Below are 27,705 nucleotides of genomic sequence, written 5' to 3'. Positions count from 1 at the left end.
ATCACCATCATGACATTTACCACAAAAAAAAATCATTGTCAAGTTTGATTTTTGGTTGATTGATAATGATTACGGGTCAACGAAATAGATGGCGTTGATAATCGTATTGATTTCATTTTGTTTATAAATAAAATTAACAACCTACGTTGGTAGCTGGAAATGGTGGCGCATTTCTGTAATCCAAGTTTCTGGGAGGCTGAGAATTGTGAATCGACGATCGGTGGGAGTACTGGTTAGCGTTGCGTCTATGTTGATCCGGCGTCCACACTAAGCACGGCGTCAATATGGGCAATATCGGGTAGCCGATTTGTTGTCCAGGTTGGCCATAATGAGGAGCGAAACGGCTCAGAGTGGAAACACCACAGGCAAAAGCTCCCGCGTCGTACGGTAGTGGGATCGCGCCAGTGAATAGACTGCCGCTATTCAGCCCATTTGATTCGTAGGGACCTGTTCTTTTTATTTTTTTGAAAAATTTTCTAATCATTATCATTGAAAGATGAAGATTATCCATTGAAAATTGCGATTAAAAATGATAAAAAATTGTCAGTTTATGATGGATCGACAATAGATGGCGTATAAGTTGAATATTTGAAAAAATTTTTGGCAAAATTATAATCGATGGCTGTTTATTTTGTTTTTTACTTGAATTGTCGATCGTTTATTGGAACGAACGGAAATAAACGAATCAAAATGAAAATGAAATATCCGATTTTACCGGAAAAAAATTGAAAACCACAACAACAACAACATCATCATCATAATCATCGGATTCGATCGATAATGCAATTTTTGAATATCTAAAATGTTACTGAAATTTGTTTGAAATTTTCATCATTTTTTTTCTCCTTTGTCGATCGATATAATTGATGATGAAATATTTAGTTAATATTTGGACGAACGAAAATGTTGTTGTTTTTGTTTTGTTTTCAAATGTCCGGAAGAATTTTGATCGGATTGTGATTTACTTTCTATAGTTTGGTTCATATTCTCAACAAAAAATTTTTAAACTTTTTCCCAAAAAAAAGAGAGAGAGAGAGTAATAAGAAATAAGTTTAGAGAAAATAATAAATTTTCATTTACGATAATTTCAAATCGGTATAAATACCGAATGTTTGTTGGTTATTTTATCGGGTACAAAACAATTTTTCGTTGTTGTTTTAATATTTCAATCATCAATTTGTCGAAACCAAACCAAACCAAACCAAACATCAACAACAATGCGTTCAACAGTATTAGCTTTTGCTATTTTGACTGTAATGGTCATTATAATGTCATCATCCGGTCGTTTTGATCAAAAACAATCATCATCATCAATGGTTGAAGCTGGTCAAAAGAAAAAAATGCGTATTGCAATGGCATTAATACATTTATTGGGTCGTCGTAATAAAATGATTGTACCATTTCCAATACCAATACCGTATGTATAATTTTTCTTTTTTTTTCATTAATTTTTCTATTTTTACCTTGTTGTAATCTACTCGTTTTTTTTCAATAGTGTTGAAAAAGAGAAAAAATGCTATCATATACAAAAAGAATATGTTCCTGTTTATTTAAAAGATGAAAAAAAATATGATTCCTATGATTATCATCATCAAAAATATGGACATCATGATGATACATATGGTTATGATCATCATAATAATATTGATCATTTATCTGGTGGAAGTGGTGGTAATGATTATTATGATAAAAATGGTGGTGGTGGTGGTGGTTATTGATTTTTGATTCGATAAAAAAAAACATTCGAAACTGTTTTTTTTGGCGCTGGACGCTATAAGATTTCACATATAAATAATAGATAAAACATTTATTTTATTTTATTTTTTTGCTTTTAAAAATTATTATTTACAAATAAATTCATTAATTTTACAAATTAAATTGGAATATGCGGTTTAGGTTTCTTTGTTTTTGGTCCATCATTATCGACATCATTATTATTATCATCATCATCATCATCATCATTTTTATTATCCAATTGTTCTTGTGCAAATATTGTTTTTGGTTGATTTTGTTGATATGCTGGTGTTACCCAATATGGATTATCTTCAGCATCTTTTGCATGTCTTAATAATGCTTCACGTGGATCTTCATTATCATCAATTTTAGCACGTACACCTAAATTACGTGCTATAAATGATGCAAATGTTTTACCTGGTGCAGCAATACGTCCACCTGAACCGGATCCAGTTACAGGTAATTCAGGTCTTCTTGATTTAATTGGATCTTTACGATCTTTTAACATTTGTACAAAATGTGATTTCCGTCGTTCCTGTTTAAATAATGGTAATGCATGTGGTGTTATGATTGTTGGTTGTGCCATTGTAAACACTTCTTTACGTTTACGTTTTTTACGTAATGAACATAATAATGCACCACGAACAGAATATTTTAAATCATAAAACATCTGAATAGAACCATCCGATCCACTTGTTACAATTTGATTTAATTTTGGATGCCATATAGCACGTATATTCGATGATGATAATCGACCATCAATTTTTTGTATTAATTCAAATGTTGATGTTGAATAAAAATGTAGCTGACCACATTCATCGGTTAAATTGTTTGGACGTTCATCACAACTAGTAGCAGTCATTAGATAACGATCATCCGGTGAAAATGAACAATCAGTTTGTGCATATCGATTCGATAGGCCAGTCCATTCAAATAATGGTTCCGAACGTTGTCTTCCAAATGGTCGTGTTTGTCTTACCATACGCATATCCCATAATTTCATTGTATTATCTGTTGAACGTGTTGCCATTGTCATACCATTATAGCCAAACATTAATGATGACATGTCGGTCGAATGTTGATGAGCATCACGAATTAAATGTGAAGTATTGACAAATGATTTACGTGTATCCCACATCTGTACACTACCATCATCACAACCTAATGCAATCAAATCACCCATTGTCGAACTAAATGCACAAACATTTGGCTGTGTACGTAAACCATGTTGTGATCGTGGACGCATCAATGAATGATGTTGTCGTAGATTAACCTGTGTATCCCATAATCGACATGTACCATCATTTGAACAAGTGGCAAATATATTTCTTTCCAATGGATGCCAACAACCAGAATTTAACATTGCAATATGACCTTTGGTATTTTTCATATCGGAAATATATTGATCACCTTTGATTGTTTCAGCTTTTACATAACCATCACGATCAATTAATTTAGCTATACATGATCCTGAAATAACTAGAATAAATTCACCATTTGAAGAAAATTCTAAATGTTTTATCGAATGTGATTGACATGGTGTAATCGTTCGAAATGATTGTAATGATTGATCCATACCGCCAAAATCCCAAAATTTTACTTCATAATCAATACCACCTGAAACTAGTCTGGCACCATTCGGATCCAATGCTAATGCCGTTACAGATTTATTACCATGTTTTAATTCAATTTCATGCGATATTGGTAATACTGAATATCGATTATCTAAAGTAAAAGAGGATAGGAAATATGGTTAATTTAAAAAATTAATTAATCATTTGACAAATTATAATTACCATCGTTTAGATCATATTGACCATCATCATCATCATCTTCAGCATCAGAATTATTTTTGGTTTTTACTGAATCATCGTTCGGTTGAAATCCAGGAGGCAATGGAGGACCTATTAAATCATCATCATCATCATCGTCGTCGTCTTCATTATCATCATTGATATTCGATGTTTGAGGTTTAGGTGAACAATCATCACTATCTTCATCACTATCATCATCATTGTTTGAATTTTTCATTGAATTGATCATCGATGATGATCCAGGTTCATTATTATCGGTACGTAATTTTTCATAAAATTTTCCCATCATTTCATCAACATCGAATTTACGTGCAGTTTTTGTTTGTTTTTTATTATCTGAATCTGATGATTGTTTTGATTTATTTCCATCATCATTATTATCATCTCTACTATCAACAACAGTCGATTTGATTGTTGATTTTTGAACCTGATCAGGTTTATTGATTGTTGATCGTTTCGAACCAAAAGTACCAAATCCCATTACTTTTATCATTTCGTCATCATCATCATCTTTATTATCATCATTGATCGATGTTTTTTCCAACGATAATTTTGGCTTTAAAGCCATTTTGAATTTTATTTGATTCATTTTTTAAATAAAATATTTGTCACCACAATGCAATAAAATCGCCGAATGATAATAACAAACCCAAAAAAAAAAATAATCAGGTAGCGCCATCTAATATCCAAAAAAAATATATGTCCATCAATTTTTCCTGAGTGATATGAAACGTCCGCGTTTTGATGATTATAAACACAAAACTATTATTGTCGATATGTTGTCTGTTTTCAATGTTGTTGTTGTTGTCGAGTAGAACTCAAAATTTTTTTTAATTTCATTTCCAATCTGTGTTCAAACATTGATACAAATTACAAATCAATAATCAATCGTTTAATGATCTGGATATTCAATTCTCCTAAATGATTTGATTAGTAATCAATTTTATGTGTTCAAATTCAATATAGCAAATTTATTGATTTTCAATCAATTTATAGATTTTATAGTAATTATTACTTTATCATTTTCCATTTTGTTTTGTAAACATCATTGATCATGAATGAAATCAATTTGAACTAAACATTTGACAGATAATTATTCATTATTCATTGCCCATATATGATATGATATCAATTGCTGCAGCATTGATTTTGAGAAAGATACTATAGTAAAACATCTTTAACAGCTGTTTGGTTCAACCAAACAAAAAAAAATCAATTGAAGAAATTTGATTTCATGAACAACAACATCATATCACCATCAATCATATTGTGACTTTAGGAAAAATAATAATAATTTGCTGCTGGTGTTTTTCAACCAACAAGAACATTATAAATATAAGATCATCATCATCATCATTTGTTCATCATTTATTTAAGAAAAAAAAATAATATGGCACAACAACCTGTATATCTTAACGTTTATGATATGGTTTGTATTGATTAATTGATTGATTGATTAAAATTATTATCATTTTATTAATATGATGATTTCATGCATTTTTTTAAAAAAATCAGGCATCAATCAATCAATATTCATCATCATTGGGTATCGGTATTTATCATACCGGTGTTGAAGTTTTTGATTCAGGTTTGTTTTTGTAATTTTCAAAAAAAAAAAATTCTCATCGATTAATCACGATCATCTAACAACAACAACAGAATATGCATATGGTGGACATCCGTTAGATTTTTCCGGTATATTTGAAATCGAACCAAAAGATGTGATTGCATTGGGTGAAGAAACATTTAAATTCAAGTAATTCATATATATTTATTTTTTATCATTTTAGATAGGAAATTATAATCTAATCAACAAACAAACAAACAACAAAAATTTTTTTTATTTATTTATTTCATTCAAAATAGGAAATCAATATTGATTGGCCATACTGATTTTCAACGTGAAGATGTTAGACAAATTATTAAAGAATTTGGTAAAGAATTTAAAGGAGATAAATATCATTTATTACATAAAAATTGTAATCATTTTTCTGATTCATTTTTAAAAGTATGTGTTGATTTTTTTTTGTTTGTAAAAAATTTTTAAATATTTTTTTTTTCATTTATTAGTATCTTTGTGGTAAACCATTACCACCATGGATAAATCGATTAGCCTATCTATCTACTTGTGTACCATTTTTGGAACGTTGTATACCGAAAGAATTTCTAATACCTATTGCATTGGAAAATAGTATGCGTGATTTAGATGATAAAAATAATGATAACGATAACTATGGTGATGACGATGATGATGTTTGTGGTTATCGACCTTGCGGCGGTCAAAATGCTGGTGATGATAATGATGATGATATTCTAAAACGTATACTTAAACAATCAACATCATCAACTACATCATCATCTTCATCATCATCATCAACATCAACATCATCATCGAATTGTTTTTTACCAACATTGGAAAATCAACAAAAACAGTCACCATCATCATCATGTCAACAACGACGACGAACAAATGTAGGAAATATTTTTCAACTTTCCTCAATTAATCATCATCATCATCAAAACAATAATAATCATTATGATGATGATGATGATGGTGATGAAAGTGTAAAAAATCATCATTCATCAACGATATCAACAAGTACTTCCAATTTATTAAATTTAGGATCAACAACAACAACAACAATACGTACAACAAAAAATTCACCAAGATTATCACGTCCTAATCGACCTTTTTCCAATCTAAAACGATAATGTTTTAAAAATGATTTGAATCAAATAATCAATGCCTTTTTATCTTTCGATCTTCTAAATCGAATTAATTTGTGAAAAACCTCGACAATAACAACAACAACAATAAAGATAACCTTGGACACACCGATAAGTAGCCTAAATGAAAAGTGCGCTTTTTCCACCACCAACACCACTACAATTATGATCATCAATTAAAGAAACAAATTAAGAAATTGCCATAGAAATTCAAAACGGACATTATACACACATTAAACATTTTTGTGCCAAAAAACAAAAAACATTTTCCATTTCAATACAATTTTACTAACCATTGGAATTGTTATTGCCGCCTGTGTTACACACACACACACAAATTGATTGATTTTAAAAAAATAAAATTTATATATTTATTAATCAATTTTTTTTTGCTTTTTCTTTAAATTCTTTTAACAAAAATTCCAACATTATCATCAATACAATATGCACAAACATCATTACGATCTTCCATTATTTCTTCATAGTGCCAATTATTATCAATTGATTTTACTAATAATTCAAATTCATCGGATAAATGTAATAAATGTTTTAACATAAATTTAAGATTAAAAACTTTCATTGTAATTGGTATTTGTTTTCGTAAAAATTTTCTTGATTGATCGGGATTTTGTTCATCATAAATATTTAGATGAATAAAATTTTGTTGTATTTTTTCTTGTTTAGTTAAATTTTTTGCAATAATTGGTTCACCTAATTCGGAAAGTATTTGTTGAAAACAAGGATTTTCATCAAGAAATTTCAAAAGTGTTTTAGGATTTTTATAGCTTTCTAAATATTCTGGATAAATCATTCGTAGATAATATTTTTCACCATCATTACGGGATTCTTTTTTAATTGGTTCACGATCCAATTTTTCTAATCGTCGTATACGTGATATAATAAAATTAAAATTATGATAATATTCATTCGTATCGAATAATGGATTTCGTTTTAATAATAATATTTTCAATGATAAAAGTTTATTTAATTCGGCAATCGATTGCCAATCATTAATCTGATTATATGATAAATCCAAGTATTGAAGTTTAGAGAAAAGATTATTTTCATTGAATCTTATCATTTTAATTTGACAATTTGGTAATTCAAGTGTTTCTAATCTGGAAAACAAAACAATGAAAAAAAATCATTTTAATTAAAGGTTTTTTTTTTGGTAAACAAAACAACATTACTTTGGTAATTTTCCAAGCATACAAATTTCATTCCAATCGGATATAGGATTTTTGGAAAGGCTAAGAAATTTTAAATTTTCAAATTGATTATTATCAACAATTTGTATAGTTTGAATTTGATTTTCAAATAAACTGATTCGTTCGATTGTTGGCCATAATTTTGAACATTGAAGTAATGATGACCAATCATAATTAAGATCACCAAGAATAATTGCTTTTAATCGTTTAAAATGATCACAAATTTCAACAATTTCTTTATCACTTGGTGGCCGTAATGGATTGGATGATAAAATTAATTCTTCAATCAATGGTGTTAATTTAATAATTTTAGCAATATCCAACCAATTTGTTAGGAAATTTTTTGCCAAATATAATGAACAAGCTTTTGGTAGATGAAATTGATTTTGATCAAAATCATTATCATCATTATATGGTCGATCAATTTGTTGATCGGATAAATCGATCCATCGTAAATTATTTAAATTTTTCAATTGATTTTTAATCATTTCCATACCAACCCATTCACAAACACGTCGATGTCCATCCAATTGTGGTAGATCAATTACGGTTTCATCATCATCATCATCACAATATTTAGAATATAATGCATCAATAAATGATTTTCGATTATTCATTATTCGGTTATTGTCTAAAAAATCCAAAATAAAAACAAATATTTATCGCAAAATGCAAACAAACAAACAAACAAAAAATCACATGTCAAAATGAAAATCTTCAAATTATTCCACTAAAAAGCAGATGGCAGCACCATTTCCACAATCTTTTTCATTCTAATTTTTTTCCAAATGAAAAAAAAAGATTCGAAAATTATCAAATAGCCAAAATCAAAAGTAATCAAATTTTGTAAAATTCTCCAATTCCACCACCCAACAACCGTTATTTTTTGTTATAATGATAATGATAATAAATTTAGTTATTTCATTCTTTTTTTTCCAATGAATATTATATTAATGATGATTCCTAGGAATTTTTCTTTCACTTTTTGGCTGGCTGGCTTGTTGATTGTCGGATCACCATGACATCGATGATAAGGTTTTGTTCTTATTTAACTTGGCATTTTTTTTTTTTTTGGTTTGTTTGTTTGTCAATTGACCGTTTGTTGCATACACACACAGACAAACGAATCGTGGTGCTCAAATTCTAATCATGATACAAATACGATTAAATGAAAATGAAAACAAAATACGTGAATTTTTTATCGATTCATATCGAAAAAAAATTCTAACCGATTGTGTTATTTATTGTCATTGTTTAAAAGATGATGATAATAGTGGTAATGTTGGTGATCATAATAAAAGTAAGTTTGTTTTTGTCTTGTTTTTCAATATTCAAAATTGATTCGAATGAATCTTTTTTTCAAATAATAAGTTTCATCAATGCAACGTGATGATATATCATCAACAGAAACATTAAATTTACTTATCGATAATAATAATGATGATCATCAAGAATTGGATGAAAAATATTTAAAATTCGATTGTCATCGTTTAATATTATCATTATATTCAAAATTTTTTCATCATTATTTTTGTAATCATCACCATAATGATGATAATAATAATCGACAACAATCAATGTCAATATTTATCGATATTCCAGCGAAAATTATGGATGATTTATTGAAAATTATTTATTTTGGTTCAATTACAATCGATAATGAAGAAAGAAAATTAGCAATAATTTCTGCTGCATTCAAATTGGGTATTTCGGATAATATTGTTATTTTTAATAATGATGATAATGATAATAATATTGATAAGATTAAAATTGATAATCAAGATAAAGATAAATTATTAAAAGATCAACAACAACAACAACAACAACAATCATCATCATCATCATCATCTAAAACGGTGATTGAAAATTCATCAAAAAATTTACTTAAAAAACGATTATTAAATAATTCAGATGATGATGATGATCATCGGGATAACGAACCGGGACCATCATCAATGATGAATAAATATTTTATGAAACGTATGTTAATTACAAATCAGGAATCCTTTCTGATAAAATTTTTTTTCATTCCTCTTAATTCAGCTGATGAAACAATGGTAAAACAATCGAATTCAAATATGAATCGAAAACAACAACAACAACAACAAACCAATTCGATAATTTTAAATCGATTATCGAAAATTGTACCATCATCATCATCATCAAACAGTGGAGGCGTCAGTTCCAATGATAATCAAACAAAAAGAATTGCAATAGATCAAACAACAACAATGTTGTACACTTGTCAATATTGTCAAAAACAATATAATTATGAGATTTCATTGAAAAAACATGTTAAAAGTGCACATTCATAAACGTAAAAAACAACAAAAATTATGATGATGATAATTAAAAATGGGCAGAGAAATAAATTTTTTTTTTCATTTAAAAAAAAAGGATTCAATTCTTTTTTGGCAAAACATTATGACCTAAATATATTTATTAATTTTCAACTTTCTATTCATTCTCCCACCACCATCATCATCACCTTTTGTTATGTTTGTTCAAAAAAAAAAAAAAAATTATGAACAAAAATGGTCATGTTCGTGATAGTATGTGTTTATGGATTAAATACTTGGATCCAAATAATAATAAAAAAAAACTTAATTCAATCAAAAGGTGTGACGTGTGTGTGTGTCTTTGATATCTTGTAAGGTGATTGATATGATGATATAATGAATATTATATGGATCATAAACATGATGATGGTAGTAATTTTTAAATTGTGGTTATTGTCGGATGTGTTAATTTTTTTTTGTAAAAAAATTATCATCATCAACATCAAAAATTTCCATAAATGGATATTTTCGTTATTTTTTTTCGAAAATTCGTATGTTTCAAAATAGCGAAATGCACATGCGTACAATCTATAGAATATTTCAGAAACGGATATTTTTCTGTTCGATTTTTTTTTCAAATCGAACGTTACCATGAGTTACCTCGCATCGGTTTCTATGAGAATTCATTTCGACCAAGATTTTTTACAAAAACAAACAAACAAAAAAATTATTATTATGATTGAAACAAACAAACAAACAACGAATGAAATTATAAATGAAACGAATTTGGAACAACAACAACAACAACAAAATAATGGAAAGAAATCCTTCGAAACGAAATAGAGAAAAAAAAACAATGATAATTCATGGGCGTATATATCATGTGTAATTATTCTGAATTACGGTAGTGTAACATTGAATGAATGAATCATAAAACGTAATATGGTAAAAAGAAATCGAATGTTTTTTTTGTTGTTGTTATTGCTATTTCGTGTGAGTGTGTCAAATATGTCTAATGAAATGAAACAACAACAATATTCGACGATATTGAAGAAATCAATGATTCGGGTGTGGATGTCTCTATAGAAAATGATAATGTTTTTTTTTCTAATTGAATGGAATTGAAAACAACCTAATCATCTTCTCTTTTTTTTTTGTTCTGTAGAAACAAATTAATTTCATTGTCAAAATGACAAACAAGATTTGAAATTTTATCTTTAAAAAATCAACGGTTAAACATTAACCGACAAAGTTGTAAAAAAAAATCTTGACAATAATAAATCCAATATAAATCAGGATCACACATAGACACCGGCATCATAATTATTTATTATCTTGATGCAATAATCCAAAAAAACAAAACATTACCCGGATTTTTATTTTACAGATTAAGATTTTAAACAACTAAATCCTTCTCGTTATAATCGATTATTTCGATAAATTCGTCCTTCACACATGCCACATGCAAAAAAGCGCAAAAAAAAATCGTTGCTTTTTTTATGCAAACCAATTTTCACGCGCATTTCAATCAATTATCATCAAATTGGAAAATTGCGATGAACCCCTTATAAAAAAATTGACCACGAATATTATCATCAGAAACCATCATCGACCAACCAACCGAATGCCAAGCCCAATATTCTCTCCCCCCATTACACCACTATCTCATTTTCTTTTGTTCGAAATGACCCACACATGTGTCATTTTTGTAGTAGTGGTCAAATGCGGTGTATCTTTATTTATTCAACGTTAACGTCAGTGACTCATCTGTCTGTCTGTCCTTCATTGTCGCGCCCATTTTTTGTTCGTTTTTGTTAACAAGAAGCCGTTGGATTTTTTTTTTTTTTGTTGATCAAAATTGCGCGCGCGCATACTGCATTATGTCAAAAAAAAATTAAACTGAAACGATAGAGTCGCCACCAATCTTGATATTAATAACATTAATTTGAACCACTTCTACGTTGTTTTTTTTTCTGCTTTCAAATTGAATTTTCGAACAAAATAATAGCTACCACAGTGTTGGCCGCCAACAACCATTTCATTTATAACCGTCGTTTCCTTCAAGCACACCGCTTATAACAAAAAGAAAAGTTTTTTTGATTTTTCGATCGTTGAATTTCTTTTTTTTTTTTCGCTTTTGTTTTATCATTATTCTCCATATTGCACTGAATTTTTCTTCACTTTTTTTAAAATATTAATTTTCACGGATATTTCAAACCGATCATCATCATCCAAATTAATTATTTGAAGAAAAATTCGGTTAGTTTTCTTTTTGCTCTCTTGCAAAACTACATAGATTTATATCGCGTCATCATTACTAACTTCTTTTTTTTTGTTTTTTTCACTTTTTTCTCCTGATATAAAACAAATAGCCATTTGTTTGATAAATATCATACATTATATTAGTATTTACAATCGTTTGATTTGATTGTCATCTTCATTTTCTTATTCGTTTTAATCACCAAAACATAAAACAAAATGCGTGAAATCGTTCATATTCAAGCCGGCCAATGTGGTAATCAAATTGGTTCGAAATTCTGGGAAGTCATCTCTGATGAACATGGTATCGATCCAAGTGGTTCATATCGTGGCGATAGTGATTTACAATTGGAACGAATTAATGTTTATTATAATGAAGCTTCGAATGGTAAATACGTGCCACGTGCCGTTCTTGTCGATCTTGAACCCGGCACCATGGATTCGGTTCGTTCAGGTCCATTTGGACATCTTTTCCGACCTGATAATTTTGTTTTCGGCCAAAGTGGTGCCGGTAACAATTGGGCAAAGGGACATTACACTGAAGGTAAGAATTTGATTGTTTTTTACTATTTTCCGTTAAGAGCGCTATAATTACATCATCAATTTGATAATTTCCTAACATTATTATTAATCCTATGATAATCAGGTGCCGAACTTGTAGACGCTGTTCTTGATGTTGTCCGCAAAGAAGCTGAAGGTTGCGATTGTCTCCAAGGTTTTCAAATGACTCATTCATTGGGCGGTGGTACCGGATCCGGTATGGGTACATTGCTCATTTCGAAAATTCGTGAAGAATATCCAGATCGTATAATGAACACATTTTCGGTTGTACCATCACCAAAAGTTTCTGATACTGTTGTTGAACCTTATAATGCCACACTTTCTGTACATCAATTAGTCGAAAATACTGATGAAACATTTTGTATTGATAACGAAGCATTGTATGACATTTGTTTCCGAACATTGAAATTGACCACACCCACCTATGGTGATCTAAATCATTTGGTCTCTGTAACAATGTCTGGTGTTACAACCTGTCTTCGATTCCCTGGTCAATTGAATGCTGATCTCCGAAAATTGGCTGTCAATATGGTACCGTTCCCACGTTTACATTTCTTTATGCCTGGCTTTGCTCCATTAACATCACGAGGTTCACAACTATATCGTGCATTGACTGTACCTGAATTGACCCAACAGATGTTCGACTCTAAAAATATGATGGCAGCTTGCGATCCACGACATGGTCGTTATTTGACTGTCGCTGCCATCTTCCGTGGCCGTATGTCAATGAAAGAAGTTGATGAACAAATGTTGAACGTACAGAACAAAAACAGTTCATACTTTGTTGAATGGATTCCAAACAATGTTAAAACTGCCGTTTGCGATATTCCACCACGAGGTTTGAAAATGTCGGCCACATTTATTGGCAATTCGACTGCCATCCAAGAATTATTCCGTCGTATCTCTGAACAATTTACTGGTAAGTTTTTTTCCCACATAACAAATGAGTACAACATTGTAACAATTTGTTTTTCAAAATAGCTATGTTCCGACGAAAAGCTTTCTTGCATTGGTATACTGGTGAAGGTATGGATGAAATGGAATTCACTGAAGCCGAATCAAACATGAATGATTTGGTCAGCGAATATCAGCAATACCAAGAAGCTACAGCTGAAGATGAAGGTGAATTCGAAGAGGAAGAAGATCCCCAACAAGAAGCTTAAATTCACACTTGAACATTTGAAAAGCGCTTGCTAAAACAAACATACAAGAAATTAAACATACACCTCACACAAAAACCGGAACAGTTTTTTTAGTTTTAATATCTGCACTTTCAATTTTAATTGATTTCATTTTTTTTAAAATAAACAAGCAGAAATTTTTTTAAATTTTGTAGCCTTTCAAATTTGAATTTTGACAACACAAAACACACACGAACCGCATTCATTATGATTTATCAAATTTGATTTTCATTATTTCAACAACCATTCATTCATTAATTTCATTTCTTACCTTGATTATAATTTCTTTTATTATTAATTTACCATGAACTAATGATTTGATTTGATTTTCAAACATGAAACAAAAAAAATGATTAAATCAAATTCCATAAACGAAACAAAATCGAATGCTTTTAATTTGGGCAATAATTTCCTGAAGTCTTGCATAAACGAGATGATAAAAAAAAAGATCATCTCTTTGTGGTTATCCTTTTCCAAGTTTTTTCCATTTATCAGATATGACTACGACGACTACAACTAACAACAAGTCAATGTTAATTTTGATCATCCTCATCATCATCATCATTGTCGCTGGTTGTTGTTATTGTCGTCGTCGTCAAAGTTGAATGATGATGATCGGTTTAACGATATTTTGTAAATATAAAAATAGATATTACATTTTTTTTCATGTATCATCATCAACGATCAACTTGTTTGTCTGTGTCTCGCTTTGATCTTTGTATGTATGTTATACAACAAAAAAAAATGGTGTCTAAATGGGTAGCCAACAACCAACCAACCAACCAACAACAATAACAAAACGATCATTTCATTCATTCATTTCAAAAGGCTTTACCAAAGAAAAAAGTATTGATTGATTGAGATTGATATTGTAGCCAAAACAACATAACCAATCAACTATATATATAGTGAGAGAGAGAGCATGATAATGATGAAAATTGATACAAACACCAAAAACAAAAACTGATTTGTAATTTATGATTAAAAATGATTATGATGAAAGAGAGGAGACACACCAATATTAACCATAGACAAAGAAATGAGATGAAAGGAAAGGAAAGGAAATCAATCGATAGTTGTTTTGAAAAAAAACAACACTATCGATTGCCACCGGTTTATGATTGTTCGGAAGCTATTCGATTTTTTTTTTGTTGAAATAAAGAACATGATCATCATCATCATCATCATTATTGAACACAATGATTGATTGTTCATCGATCATAATCAATGATGATGATGATGATGATTTGCACAATTTTTTTTAAAGAAACAAAAAAAAATTGAATTTGATTTTTTGACTTTCAAGTTAGCTCGAAAAAAAACGTTTGAAAACAATAAAATTTTGGTTTAAAATCATCATCATGATCATTGATTCCCTGTTTTGATTTGTCCAAAAAAAAAGTTTGTTGACTGCTTTATACTACCACCATGTCATCATCATGTTTTATTTGATATAGAAAATATTCTCTTCATCATCATCATCATCATATGGTATAAATATAGTTTGTTTTTTTTTGTTTTCCGGTAATTTCCATGCTGATTATTACCATTACCATTATACCGTTGCCATCATCATCATCATCATCATCATCGTACAAGTTTGTACGCCAACGCCTTTCTTGTCCGAGTAAATGAATAAATGAATGAATGAATGAATGAATGAATGAATGCTGTAGCAATCAATCAAATCAGTACATATACTGTGTGTGTTTGTATTTGGTTCCATTTTTTTTCGGGTTAATTCTGGCCAATCACAAACACATAGACAAAATGAGGAAAAAAATTGGGGAAGACTGTCCAGGCAATAAACTAAATAAAAAAAAATTGTCCGAATAAATTTTCCGAAAGAACTTGTTACGACAATCATTGACAGGCATTTGGCGAAACAAACAACCAAATCTATACTAAATATAAATTGGTTGGTTGGTTGAGGTCAGTGGACTTCAATGTTGCTGCTGTTCATCATCATCGTTGTTGTTTTCTTCGACGTCGTCAATGAATTTTACCCGATTCCGACCAAAATGTTGATGATGAATGTTTTTCTTATAACACAAAAATACAGTAAAATTTCGTTTATGATTAACACAAATAATCTGTTTCGGTTCTGTTTTTTTTTGTTGGTTGATCACAGTTTATTTTCTAAAATTTAAATGGAAATGATTTATAATTATTATTATTACATTCATATCATCGTTGTTGCTGTATTCTTTTTTAACCACATTTCACAAATTTTTACATAATGTTGATCATTAGCATCACGAGCCGCCATTAATACATGTTCAATATTGGCTGCCAGTCCTAATTGTGCAGCTAATAGATAGGCTAATTTTAATTTTCCCACCTGAAGATATGCATCAATACGACGATTATCATCAACAATTAATTTGATTATAGATTCTTTTAATTCAGATAATTTCGAACGTGTCAATCCATTGATTATAGTGATTGGATCTAATTGTGAATTGGAAAGACGAATCAAAACTGTCATGATAGATTCAATAAAATGTAATAAATCAAATATTATATCATCGGTCGATAATTGTTCAATCTTTTGTGATGATATCGATATTTTTTCCGAATCTAAACGATCCTTATTATCATTATTGCCATCATTTTTATCATCATTATCATCAACATTAATCGTAGCCTTTGATGATGACAATGTTGGTTGAATAAATGATAATAATTGTCTCAAATCATTGGAAATTTTTTCCACATTAGAATTTCTTTCCAAATGTTGGGCAATCAAAAACATTGTACACATTCGAAATATTAGCTTTTCATTTAGATGATGATCCTAATCAAAAAAATAAAATAAAAATTAGTTCAAAAATAGACATTTTTCTTTTTACATCCTACGCCAATGTTGCATTTTGAGAGAAACATTAATCAAATAAGAATCTAGACAGAAAAAAAAAAGATTTATACCTGTATAATACGTAATGCACAACGAAATCCATCTTCAATATCAACATCATCAACATTATTATCATCATCATCATTATGTATAGTTTCATTACGGCCAACTGTTGCTGTATTGGTGGTAGTTGATGATGAAATATTTTTATTCTGACCATAATATAAAATGACAAAACCTGTGATTAAACTTTTTCTTATCGGATCATGTTCCAATAATGTAGGTGGATATGGTAATCGTAATGATGATGATGATGATTTTTGTTCCGTTTGTTCCATCAATGATGATGATGATGAAAATTGTTGCCAAATTTGTCGCTGTAAATATGCCAATGCATATGCGGATAATATCAATGGAGTAGATGTGGATGATCGATAAGTTTTTGATTTTTTAAATTGATTTTCCAATTCATCAACATTATCGTTGTTCATAATGATTGTAACTGGAAATAAAATTTTTCTTCGTCTAAATCGTCTCAGTATATCGATTTGTAATTCAATCAAACGAATCTGTTTGTAAACATCTTTTTTATCCACCGAAAGACATCCACGTTTTAAACGTATAAAATCAAAATTATGTAGATACATATTACAATAATCTTTAGCCTTTTCCAGATATGATATACGATTAAATAATAATTCAAAATTATTTAAATCCTGATCATGATTATTATTATTTGATTGATTCAAATCATTTGATGATTGAAAATTTGTAAATAATATTGTTGATGATAGGAAAAAATGATTAATCTGTGTAATAGCAGCCCGTAGATAATCATTCATAAAAATTTGAACACGATAAAGTGTATGAAATGATTCATTACGATCAAGATATTTACAGATATGTATTAATGATGATCCAAGTTGTTGTTGTTTTGGATCGATCAAACGTATTGCTGCAAATAATTCACTTAAATGTCCATTTATCTGAGCTGGAATGAAAATTTTTTCAAGGAAATTATTTACCATATTTGATTTAGTTTCTTTAACATTCGTTGATGATGATGATGATGATGATGATGGCGGTTGTCGCAAAAATGAATCAATAGCTTCTTTCCAATAAAAATGACTAACATAAAATTGTAATTGATCATCTTTGGATCCATATGTTTCAAGATAATAAACAATTTCTTGTAATATTCGTGGTTTTAGTTGATGATTCACCAATGTTGATATGTTTGTATTGTTTACCATTTTGGAGCTATTGGATGTATTGTGTGCTAACGCAGTAGTATCGGTAAAAAAATCAAATTGACCGAAAATAATTCTTGAACATTTATCTTTAATCGAAATCGTTGTCAAACTAGTCGAATTCACCGATACTAATGTTTCGATAATCATATGCAATGTTTTCTGTATATCCGAAAATCGTTTAACCTGATCAAAATAACGGCCAAATTTTTGCCGTGCTTCAGCAAAATGAAAATATTTTAACGAAATTAATGCCCATGATTTCCAAATCGAACTATATTCATAACCATATTTTTTTGCTATATCAATCGTCAATTCAAATCGTTCGGCTTCAAGTAATTTTTCCTGTAATTTTTGTATATTATTATTCAATACTAAACCAATCATTTCTTTACTTCCATAATTTGCATTAATCAACATTCTTATTACATCTAATCGATCTAGATACCGATTCAATTGTTCAATATCACTTGATGATGATGATGATGATTGATTTGTATTATTATTATTAATCGAATGATGATCATCATCATCAAATGCAACACGTGTTGAAATCAATAATGAACGTATCATTTCAATCAATAATGTTGAATCAACATTACGTGATGATATTGTTTCAATTAATGGTGCACAAATTTTATCGATAATAAATTTACAGCTTTTTGTTTTGTTCGAATGTAAACGTAAAATAGCTAAACAAAGTGATACACTTGGACTTGATTCATATGAAAATTCTGAACGACGATTTTGATTATAAGTATCATCAACGATTGATAATTTCCATTGTGTACGACAATTATTTGAACTCATCGATTGTTGTTGCTGTTGTTGATCCAATGAATTTGTACTAATCTTACGATTTGTTTGAATTTTTGTTGACCAATTAAAACAATCATCACAAACACGAACAGGAATATTTGGATTAATTTCGATAATAAGTATAGCATTCGATGAACAACCATTACAAACAATACGACCACAACGTCGACAATGATGACGACGATTAATCTAAAAATGAACAATAAGAAAAAATGGTTAAGAAATTCAACTCAAAGAAAAAAAGTATTTCATAATCTATTTACCATTCCAAAACGAACAATTTGACATAACATACAATGTGTTTTCGATTGATCCGATACCCATTGATCTTTTGATGGTATTGTTTGTGGTATAAAAAATGGTTGAACATTTTTTCCAGCCATCATCATTGATGAATCGGATGAAATTATTGTCATATCTGAACCATCGAATGAATTTGAATCATATAATTCAATATAAACAGATTTTTGTGCATATTTTTCCACTAAATCATCAGCACAAATTAATTTATATTGATTAATAATACGATCTAATGATTCAATTTCACTATTCATCAGTAATTGTTCAACAATAAGTAATGGTATTGGTATTAGATCCAGATAATCTGATTGAATTTTTCGACTTAATAATCGAACCATTTCAATACCTAAACGATGACGTTCATATTGATCGATCATTACGTAACTTCCACATTTTCGATGAAATTGTATGAGAAAATCAATGAGAAAAATTCTTAGATCAAGATTTTCTGTTTGATTCAATATTTTTTCAGTTATAATAATAACATTATTTGATTTTGGATCATCCAAAAATCTTTGAAATAATCGTTTCAATGGTATATAATCATTTTGTTCACTATATGCATAGATTAATAATTCAATTAATAAATCGGCAGTATCATTTTCAAAACCATGAATATCAAACCAATCGATTGCTAGTGAATAACGTTTTCGTGTTTTGATTATAGTTAAAACATCGATTGTTTCAAGATTATTTCTTGCAGATTTCCATGATTTTAATCCGGTCAATTGGCCAACTGAAGCATAGAATTCAATTTGTTTTAACATTATTGTTAATTTTGATTTTCCTTCCGATACATCGATACCGAAATTTAATTCATCATTACGAATATTTTGTAAACCTAATCGAATCAATCGTGTAGCATAAAATGTTTGTTCATAAATTTCAAACGAATCCAATAGGCAAAGAATTAATTCAGCTTTCATACGAGGATCATGATGAATTTGAAAAATATATTTAGCATCTTCTTTAATGAATGCTAAACAAGCTAGAATTGCATTCTGAAATATTTGAAAACTTGTATAAAAATGTCCAGTAGAAAGTGGTGAAAATTGTTTGGGTGTTTGATCAGCAATAGTTGAAAAATCTTCAATCATACGAAATAGACGATAAACTTGAATAAAATTTCGATTGGCTGTATAATGTTCAAGTGTTTTGATAACAACATTTTGACCGGCTGGAATTCGTGCATAAAATGCCAACAATAATGATGATTTTCTTAGATCATTATAATGAAAATTTTTTCGAATCAAATCTAACCATCGATGTATCGGTGATCCATCGAACAATTGTACATTTGTCGATCCAATATTGGTAATGTTAGCAATTTGTGAATCATCTAACCAATCAAGAAGACGAAGAATTTCAACTAAAATTGGACATTTACTGTGAAAATAATTCAAAACATCTTGATTGATGATCGGTTGAAAATCAATCGAATCATTAATATTGGCCGATGATGATGATGATAGATCGTATTGTCGTTCATCAGCAAAATAATCATTAATAACAATATTATTACTATTTAATTTTTGATGAAAAATTTTTGCACCTTGAAAATATAATTTAATCAATTCGGAAATTGATGGCTGACATAATTCGGTTATAGTAAATTCAATTGATGAATGTGGTAGAAATGTACTTGGAATTGTTGGACAAAATACTGAACATAAAACACCAATAAGATTAACTTTCATTACCTGTGCTAGATCATCGATAATTTTTGGTGAAATTTTACTTTTTATCACCATCGAACATAAAATTGCTGATGGACTTTGTTTAAGAATAGAAAAATTTGATGATGAACAAATCATGGATGTATCAATAGTTTGATTATGTTTATTATCATCATCATCAATAATTCGAATATCACGTTTTCGACATTCAACTAATGCATTATTCACTTTACAAACATAATAATATAATGCTTTCATATATTGATATTTACCTAATGGACAATTTGCCATTAATCGATCATAAATATGATTCAAATCATTTGATTTTATTTGATTCAATTGATTTTGTTCAGAATTCAATAGAATATCTGGATCATCAATTATTTGATGTTCAATTTCAATTAATAATGATTGAAAACGATAATACCATCGACATAATTCCGTTTCAATTTGTAATGTATCAATGAATATTTTTACATCCATAAACGATGATAATGTTAATGATTTTTCAAGATATTCATTCAATGATATTTGACTAATATCGATATGTTGTCCAAGATTTTTAATAAATTTCTGTATATCATGAATAAAATTTTCTACTTTTTCAGGTAGAATTTTATTCGTTTCATCCAACGATGATGATGATGATGATGATTGTTTAAATTGTTCAAATAGATTATTATTATTGATAAATACTGATTCCAAAATTGATTGTGCAATTTCTAATGATGGACTTGATGATAATGCATAATCTAACATGAATATAATTTTTGTTTCAATTTCAATTGTATCCATTTTCATTAACATTTCATATAATAATGATTGTATACATGATGATCGTATACCGAATGTTGTAATATCATCAATCTTTAATCTATTCTGATTATTATTATTGTTGCCAATTTCATTATTATCATCATGATGATGTTGATAATTTATCGATGAATGATCAATAAATTTCTGTTGAATATTACAAACTTGTTGATGAAATTCCAAAAAATAATCCAATAATTGTAGCTCTTTATATGGTTTAGAATTTTTTAAATCATTAGCAAATAATTTTGCAATCTGTCTTGAACTATCCAAACGATTTTCGGCTAATGTATAACATAATAGCTGTTGATATGATGCTAACATACATGATATTAATGATGTATCCGAATTTGTTTGTTGTTTATAATCATTTTCACTACTTGTTGATATTGAATAATGTCGATTTGGATAATCCATTTGTTGCTGTTGCGATTGTTCAGGATCTGTCGATTGTAATCCAGAATCCATCATTGTGGTTGCTGTTGATGATGATGATGTTTGTCGAAAAAATGCAGGTCGAATAACATCATAACGAAATCGTGCATCACTTACATATTCAAGCAAACGTGATATTCTTCGTTTTAGATTTTCTTGCCATATTTCATTATCATCATTAGTTGCTGTTGTTGATTGCTGTTTCGATGAATTAAAAAGATCGGAATTTGTTTTATATAACATTGTTTCAAGAACTTCCAATAATTTTGGTATCAACCAATTTGGACAGATAAAATTTGCGGTAGAAAAATTACTAATTGATTGTATCATTATTGATTTATGACGATTGGATTTTTGATTATTAACATTATTCGATGATTTTGTTGGCGATATTGTTTCATCCAAATAATCTTCATCATCATCAGATTTGAAACAATGATGATTACCATTATCACCATTATTTTTATCATTAATTTTTAAATCATTTTTTGTTAAAAATAATAAACAAAATAAATTTTCCATTATTTCCATACGAAATTCAAGGATATTCAATTCTTGTAAAAGATTTTGTAAACGATTCGAAATGTTTGTAATAAATTTTTCCAAAAAATTGATTCGATCATTAGCAAAAAATATACAGGAAAAAACTAAACGTATAATAATAAATCCTTTTAAAATTATTGCCATATTATGATCAAAATGTTCGATTAGATCACAAATATAATTATCACAGATATTATCATTATTAATCGATAATTGATCATCATTATCATCCTTATTATTCGATCGATTTAAATGAAAAAAATTATAATTTGATAGAATTTTTAACGGTGTTGTACCGGTCATTAAACCAGCAATAATTTCCAAACGAAATGTTGAACGTTCATGATTTAAGTTGTTGTTGTTATTCGAATTCGATGATGAACAACACCAATCGGCAAATTTAAATACAAAATCCAATTTATTCACAATACGAATGAAATATTCATCACGGTTTGTTTCACTTTGATGATGATTTAAATGTTCAAACATTGAACAAAGATTTGTTTCAATTTTAGAAATTTTTTCTTGCATTCGACCCGAATCTTCATGATTATTAATAATATGATATAATGATAATATTGTTAGAATAATTCTGGATTTTAACGATAACGATATTGTCATTTCATCCAATTGTTTCGAATTAATCGAATAATAATAATCCATAAATGTACGTAGAAAATGTTTTCGATCTTCAACAGCTAATAAAAATGATTGTTTGAGATTGAAAAATCTATGATCAGAATCAATAATTAAATTATCATATTGTCGTTGTTGATGACTTATATCGGCAATAAATTGAATAAAACGTTTACTATGTGCAAATAATCCATATGAATATAATGACATTAAAACCAATTCTGATTCAACCAATGATTTAATTGATGTTGTTGTTTCGGTTGTTGTCGTTGTGGTTGTTTTCAATGATCGTAAACAATCGATAATCTGTTTGATTAGATTATCATCATCATCATTATCGAAAACAGAATCTGGACAACAAAGTAATATTTTCAACATTAATTGTCGATTCTGATTCTTCAATGTATGTATCAATGCTTGTGAGTAGATTTTTTCAAAATAATTTGTTTTCGATTGGCATTTGAAATTTTGATCATCATAAACAATGGCTAAAATATTCATAACAATAGCGGTCGTTCGTGGATCTTGAAACAATGAATTTCGTAATTTTACACACAATGATTGAATAATTTCATTATCTTCGGCCAACGATTCATTATTGATGGTTATTATTTTTCGACGTTGATAAAAATCTATTGCATATGGATGTAATTCTGGTAATTTTGATGAACATATTATTGATAAATTTATATAATTTTGATCGGCTAATAATCGAATTTTTTGCTTAAGATCCACATTCGATATAATATCATCAATATTTGATTTGGAATCGAAAAATTTTCTCACCATCAAATGTATAAGCCATTGTTTATTTGAATCGGAATTTGTTTCAAACAAATAAACCAAATAGCTTAATAAACTATTTATATGATTACGATATTGTTTATCGAACAATAGTAATGATTCGTCGTTGTTGTTGTTGTTGATGATGATCACATTTTTAATAAAATTTTCAATGGCAATTTCATTGATAAATGTATAATTACCAATTTTACTTGCCAATTCAATCTGTTGTTGTAATTGTGTCAAAGTTTTATCTAATGAAATTGCCCGAAATAATGATGATTGTTGCATAATTATATCTTTAAAAAAATCTCAAAAAAATCAATGAAAAAATTTTGAATGAAAAAAAGTTCCAATTGGAACAACAACAACAAAAATTCGGCGCATTCGATTCGAATGTTTACAAAAATCCAAACATCAACAACAACATATCGTCTGTATCCACACAATCAGTATTGAGTATTAGGTGTATTTTTTTCATTCCATTTTATCAAAACAAGAAAAAAATTGATGGGTGTTATTCGGATTTTTTTTGGGTGAAAAAAAATCTTTGGCTATCAACTTTTAATGCAACAAGTCATCACAGATGATATTGAAAAAGAAGAAAAAAAAATTTTTAATCTTATGTCAGGAGTGGGATTCGAACCCACGCCAACAAATGTTGACTGGTATCCTCTACGTCACAGTGTTAAGTGTGATGTAAGGTTGTGTGCTGTTTGTTGTCATCAACCCATTAGACATATCGATGATAATCAACAATTTGTTAATCATCCGAATGTCAAGTTAAACTAACTTGAGACCAGCGCCTTAGACCGCTCGGCCATCCTGACGGGAAGTTATATGTTATTGATTAACAAACATCTTTGATTGAATTCTTAAGAATTTAAGAAAAAAAATTTCAAATGAAATTCTCCACCAAAAAAAAAAACGCAAAGCAAAAGAATATAAAAACTTGATCAGAAAATAACATTTTATTTTTATTGAAAAATATTGGCAAAAAACAAACAAACATTTTTGTTAGTGATTTTTCATCATCATCATCATCATCAACATCAACAGATAAAAAAAATCAATAAATTCAAATCGAATTTAAAAATCATTCAAGTCCAACCAATGGAAATATAATATAGGTATTAATACCGCATAAATTTTCACCACGTTTCATACGGAAAAATCCTTTATCACCCCAACCAGTACCCCAACTATTTTTAACAATCCATGCTTTTTCATCCCAACCAACAATAACGATTGCATGATTGGTTTTCTTATCACATTTTTTATTTTTATAAACACCTTTTTTTAAATTTTTCATATTAGCCAAATCATCTGCATTGATTGTACTATAAACTGGTCCAAATTCTTTAATTAAATATTGTATTTCTTCATCGGATAATTCTTCTTTTTTTCCATTCAATGTTACATATTTTCCACGAACACAATAATCATCGATAACAGCAGCACGATTTTTTTTCGTTCCACGACAATTTCCATCTTTTGATTCATATGGATATGATGATTCATCAGTAAGACCATCAACGGTAAGCATATAATTGAATGAATCTATTGCTGTACCACCATTACATCCTTTACCATTTTTCTTTGCACAATCAATCAATTCTTGTTCACTTAGATCAAAACTTTTATTTTTAGTTAAACCATTGATTAGATATGCACTTTCAACTATTGATGTTGATACAAATGCCCAACAGCTACCGCATTTACTTTGAAATTTTGGTTCAGTAACCATACCTTTTTTTCGCCAATCAAATGTTTTTGGTAATTTATCACGATTTTTAGCTTTACATTCATCGGCAACTTCAATTGCACGTTTTAAACGTAAACGTCCACCATTATTACCACTGCTGCCACCACCACCACGATTTCGATTACCTGATAATGGATTCAATGATCCTAATGATGGTGAACGATTACCACTTCTTGATGATTTTCCTTGTTTACGATTATTATAATCATTATCAATATTATTGGATATTTTTTCACCCAATAATATTTTATATTCTTTATCATCCCAATCGGATAGCTGTGTTAGACCAAGTTGATATTCACCAATATCCGCAAAACAGGCTATTGTATAATTTGCAATTTGCATCATTGAATCGAATAGATTTTTCATACGTTTTGGAAATTGTTTTACATCAAAATTTTCTGGGAAATTTTTCTACAAATTTAAAAAAAATTTAAAAATTTGAAAATTTGAAAATCAAAATCAAATCAAATTATAATTACATAATATGTACGAAGTGTTGATGCAAGATTTTGATCAAAAAAATTATATTCTTCATCCTTAACAGACATATCATAACATTCTTTAATTTTACTTAAACTTATTTTCGATAATGATGGAAATAATTTTGAAAATGTTTCATTCGGTTGTAGATTAGCAATGGATAAAAATTGTGTTATCTGATCGGTACGTTTATCAATTGTATCCATAATTTTTTGTTGATTTGGTGTTAATTTACGTATAATACCGGTACCGGGTAATTGACAATAACAAACAATGGCTAATGTAGCCATTATTATTATTAATTGTTTTAATATCATCTTTTTGTTTGTTTAAATTAATCAATCAATTAACACAAATTGAAACGAATTGATGAAACGAAATGCGCACAAAATAATTAAACCAAAAATTTTTGTCAAATCGATATGAAATGAGAATCTTAAATGAAATATCGATTACTTTTCAAATGAAAACCAAAAAAAGATTGGAAACCAAAAAAAAGAACATCCAATGAAAAAAAGAGAAAAAGAAAAAACCTGTTGAAATCTTTCAACATTTTCGATTGTAATCGCACTCACACACACACACCATACAATCAGTGTACATTTATTGATTGATCATTATCATCGATTAATGAATTTTTTTCTTATTACAATTCTTCAGGATGACCATGAATTTTTTTCTTACTTTCTTTCTTCTATATTGAATTCATTTAAAATGAAAAACATCCTAATAAATCAATTTATTAATAAAAAAAAATCTGTTTTCCCAAAGATTTCCAAAAATCGAATCATTCGAATTCGAATTCTTATATTCGATAGTGATGGTGGTGGTTATCGATATCGATCTTTTGGAAGAAATGATAAACAAAAAACAAAAACAAAAAAATATTGAAAATGAATTTTTAATTAGCAAAAAAAAAAAATTCCATTTTCATAAATTGATAGAATACTGGTTGGTTGTTGTTGTGATGGCCATTTGCAATGAATCTTTTTTTTTTAAATACCAATTTTTTTTTATTTTGAAAATAACGATTTTTTTTACGTTTCGTTTTGAAATGAAATTATTATATTTATTTAAAAAAAAAATCTCTTCGAATCATTTTTCTTTTTTTATCTATTTCTTGATCCATTTCGTTTTTGATTTGATGCTGATGATGGATATACGGATGATGATGGTCGTTGTTGTTGTTGTTGACGACGTTGTCGATCGATTAATAATAATCGTACAACATAAATAATCATTGATAAACCAATTATTATTACTATTGTCATTACAATTATAATCCATGCTGGTAATCCTGGATTAATATAATCGGTTGCTGATGTTGCTGGTGTTACTGTTGTTAGATCATCATCACTCGATTCTAATAGATTTTTTGTTGTTGTTGTTGTTGTTGTTGTTAATATAGTCGTCATTATATCTACCATCTTTTTCCTGTTGTTGTTGTTGTTGTTGTCAAACGAAGAAAGTTGTGTCAAATAATTTCAAGAAAAAAAACAAAAAAAAAATGAAACCTGCTTTTACTTTCAACGACAGAAACTTGAACGTTTTAAATTCGAAACTTGTTTTTCAACTTTTATAA

The 27,705-nt window shown here is 28.6% G+C and overlaps 9 protein-coding genes and 1 non-coding gene across 10 annotated transcripts; 4 read left to right on the top strand and 6 right to left on the bottom strand.

The window, feature by feature from the left end:
- Nucleotides 1–133: 133 nt before the first annotated feature.
- Nucleotides 134–1,718, top strand: LOC113789041 (uncharacterized). Its single transcript, XM_027338527.2, has 2 exons — nt 134–1,417; nt 1,496–1,718. Exons 1-2 carry the CDS (start codon nt 1,218–1,220, stop codon nt 1,716–1,718), a joined length of 423 nt encoding a protein of 140 aa, XP_027194328.2. The 5' UTR covers nt 134–1,217.
- A 74-nt stretch (nt 1,719–1,792) lies between these two features.
- LOC113789060 (gastrulation defective protein 1 homolog) lies at nt 1,793–4,224 on the bottom strand. Its single transcript, XM_075821063.1, has 2 exons — nt 3,531–4,224; nt 1,793–3,459 (listed from the first exon to the last, which is right to left on the bottom strand). Exons 1-2 carry the CDS (start codon nt 4,135–4,137, stop codon nt 1,874–1,876), a joined length of 2,193 nt encoding a protein of 730 aa, XP_075677178.1. The 5' UTR covers nt 4,138–4,224; the 3' UTR covers nt 1,793–1,873.
- Nucleotides 4,225–4,590: 366 nt separating this feature from the next.
- Nucleotides 4,591–6,657, top strand: LOC113789044 (uncharacterized). The gene is made up of 5 exons (XM_075821066.1): nt 4,591–4,977; nt 5,064–5,136; nt 5,208–5,304; nt 5,415–5,556; nt 5,619–6,657. Exons 1-5 carry the CDS (start codon nt 4,939–4,941, stop codon nt 6,258–6,260), a joined length of 993 nt encoding a protein of 330 aa, XP_075677181.1. The 5' UTR covers nt 4,591–4,938; the 3' UTR covers nt 6,261–6,657.
- LOC113788941 (tubulin-specific chaperone E-like) lies at nt 6,618–8,308 on the bottom strand. Its single transcript, XM_027338411.2, has 2 exons — nt 7,466–8,308; nt 6,618–7,393 (listed from the first exon to the last, which is right to left on the bottom strand). Exons 1-2 carry the CDS (start codon nt 8,098–8,100, stop codon nt 6,676–6,678), a joined length of 1,353 nt encoding a protein of 450 aa, XP_027194212.2. The 5' UTR covers nt 8,101–8,308; the 3' UTR covers nt 6,618–6,675.
- Nucleotides 8,309–8,526: 218 nt separating this feature from the next.
- On the top strand, nt 8,527–9,817 carry LOC113788932 (uncharacterized). The gene is made up of 3 exons (XM_075821065.1): nt 8,527–8,783; nt 8,855–9,463; nt 9,527–9,817. Exons 1-3 carry the CDS (start codon nt 8,633–8,635, stop codon nt 9,796–9,798), a joined length of 1,032 nt encoding a protein of 343 aa, XP_075677180.1. The 5' UTR covers nt 8,527–8,632; the 3' UTR covers nt 9,799–9,817.
- Nucleotides 9,818–11,840: 2,023 nt separating this feature from the next.
- LOC113788986 (tubulin beta chain) lies at nt 11,841–13,910 on the top strand. Its single transcript, XM_075821056.1, has 4 exons — nt 11,841–12,021; nt 12,135–12,565; nt 12,668–13,501; nt 13,564–13,910. Exons 2-4 carry the CDS (start codon nt 12,241–12,243, stop codon nt 13,743–13,745), a joined length of 1,341 nt encoding a protein of 446 aa, XP_075677171.1. The 5' UTR covers nt 11,841–12,021; nt 12,135–12,240; the 3' UTR covers nt 13,746–13,910.
- Nucleotides 13,911–15,859: 1,949 nt separating this feature from the next.
- Sptz (zinc finger FYVE-type containing 26 spastizin) lies at nt 15,860–24,696 on the bottom strand. Its single transcript, XM_027338412.2, has 3 exons — nt 18,953–24,696; nt 16,692–18,878; nt 15,860–16,560 (listed from the first exon to the last, which is right to left on the bottom strand). Exons 1-3 carry the CDS (start codon nt 24,164–24,166, stop codon nt 15,946–15,948), a joined length of 8,016 nt encoding a protein of 2,671 aa, XP_027194213.2. The 5' UTR covers nt 24,167–24,696; the 3' UTR covers nt 15,860–15,945.
- Nucleotides 24,501–24,705, bottom strand: TRNAL-CAA (transfer RNA leucine (anticodon CAA)). The gene is made up of 2 exons: nt 24,668–24,705; nt 24,501–24,546 (listed from the first exon to the last, which is right to left on the bottom strand). It is a non-coding gene; the product is annotated as a tRNA-Leu (tRNA).
- A 122-nt stretch (nt 24,706–24,827) lies between these two features.
- LOC113788982 (uncharacterized) lies at nt 24,828–26,583 on the bottom strand. The gene is made up of 2 exons (XM_027338460.2): nt 26,123–26,583; nt 24,828–26,054 (listed from the first exon to the last, which is right to left on the bottom strand). The coding sequence occupies exons 1-2, from the start codon at nt 26,438–26,440 to the stop codon at nt 24,972–24,974; spliced, it is 1,401 nt and encodes a 466-aa protein (XP_027194261.2). The 5' UTR covers nt 26,441–26,583; the 3' UTR covers nt 24,828–24,971.
- Nucleotides 26,584–26,908: 325 nt separating this feature from the next.
- On the bottom strand, nt 26,909–27,668 carry LOC142645196 (uncharacterized). The gene has a single exon (XM_075820911.1). It carries the CDS (start codon nt 27,548–27,550, stop codon nt 27,233–27,235), a length of 318 nt encoding a protein of 105 aa, XP_075677026.1. The 5' UTR covers nt 27,551–27,668; the 3' UTR covers nt 26,909–27,232.
- Between the last annotated feature and the right edge of the window lie 37 nt (nt 27,669–27,705).

Source organism: Dermatophagoides pteronyssinus, unplaced genomic scaffold, assembly GCF_027571235.1.
Source record: "Dermatophagoides pteronyssinus isolate colony J.1.1.1.1 unplaced genomic scaffold, Derpt_VIB-CSIC_2022.12 sq0008, whole genome shotgun sequence".
Classification (NCBI taxonomy): Eukaryota; Metazoa; Arthropoda; class Arachnida; order Sarcoptiformes; family Pyroglyphidae; genus Dermatophagoides; species Dermatophagoides pteronyssinus.
The sequence above is the reverse complement of the archived record's forward strand: the minus strand, read 5'-3'. Positions and strand labels throughout refer to the sequence as shown.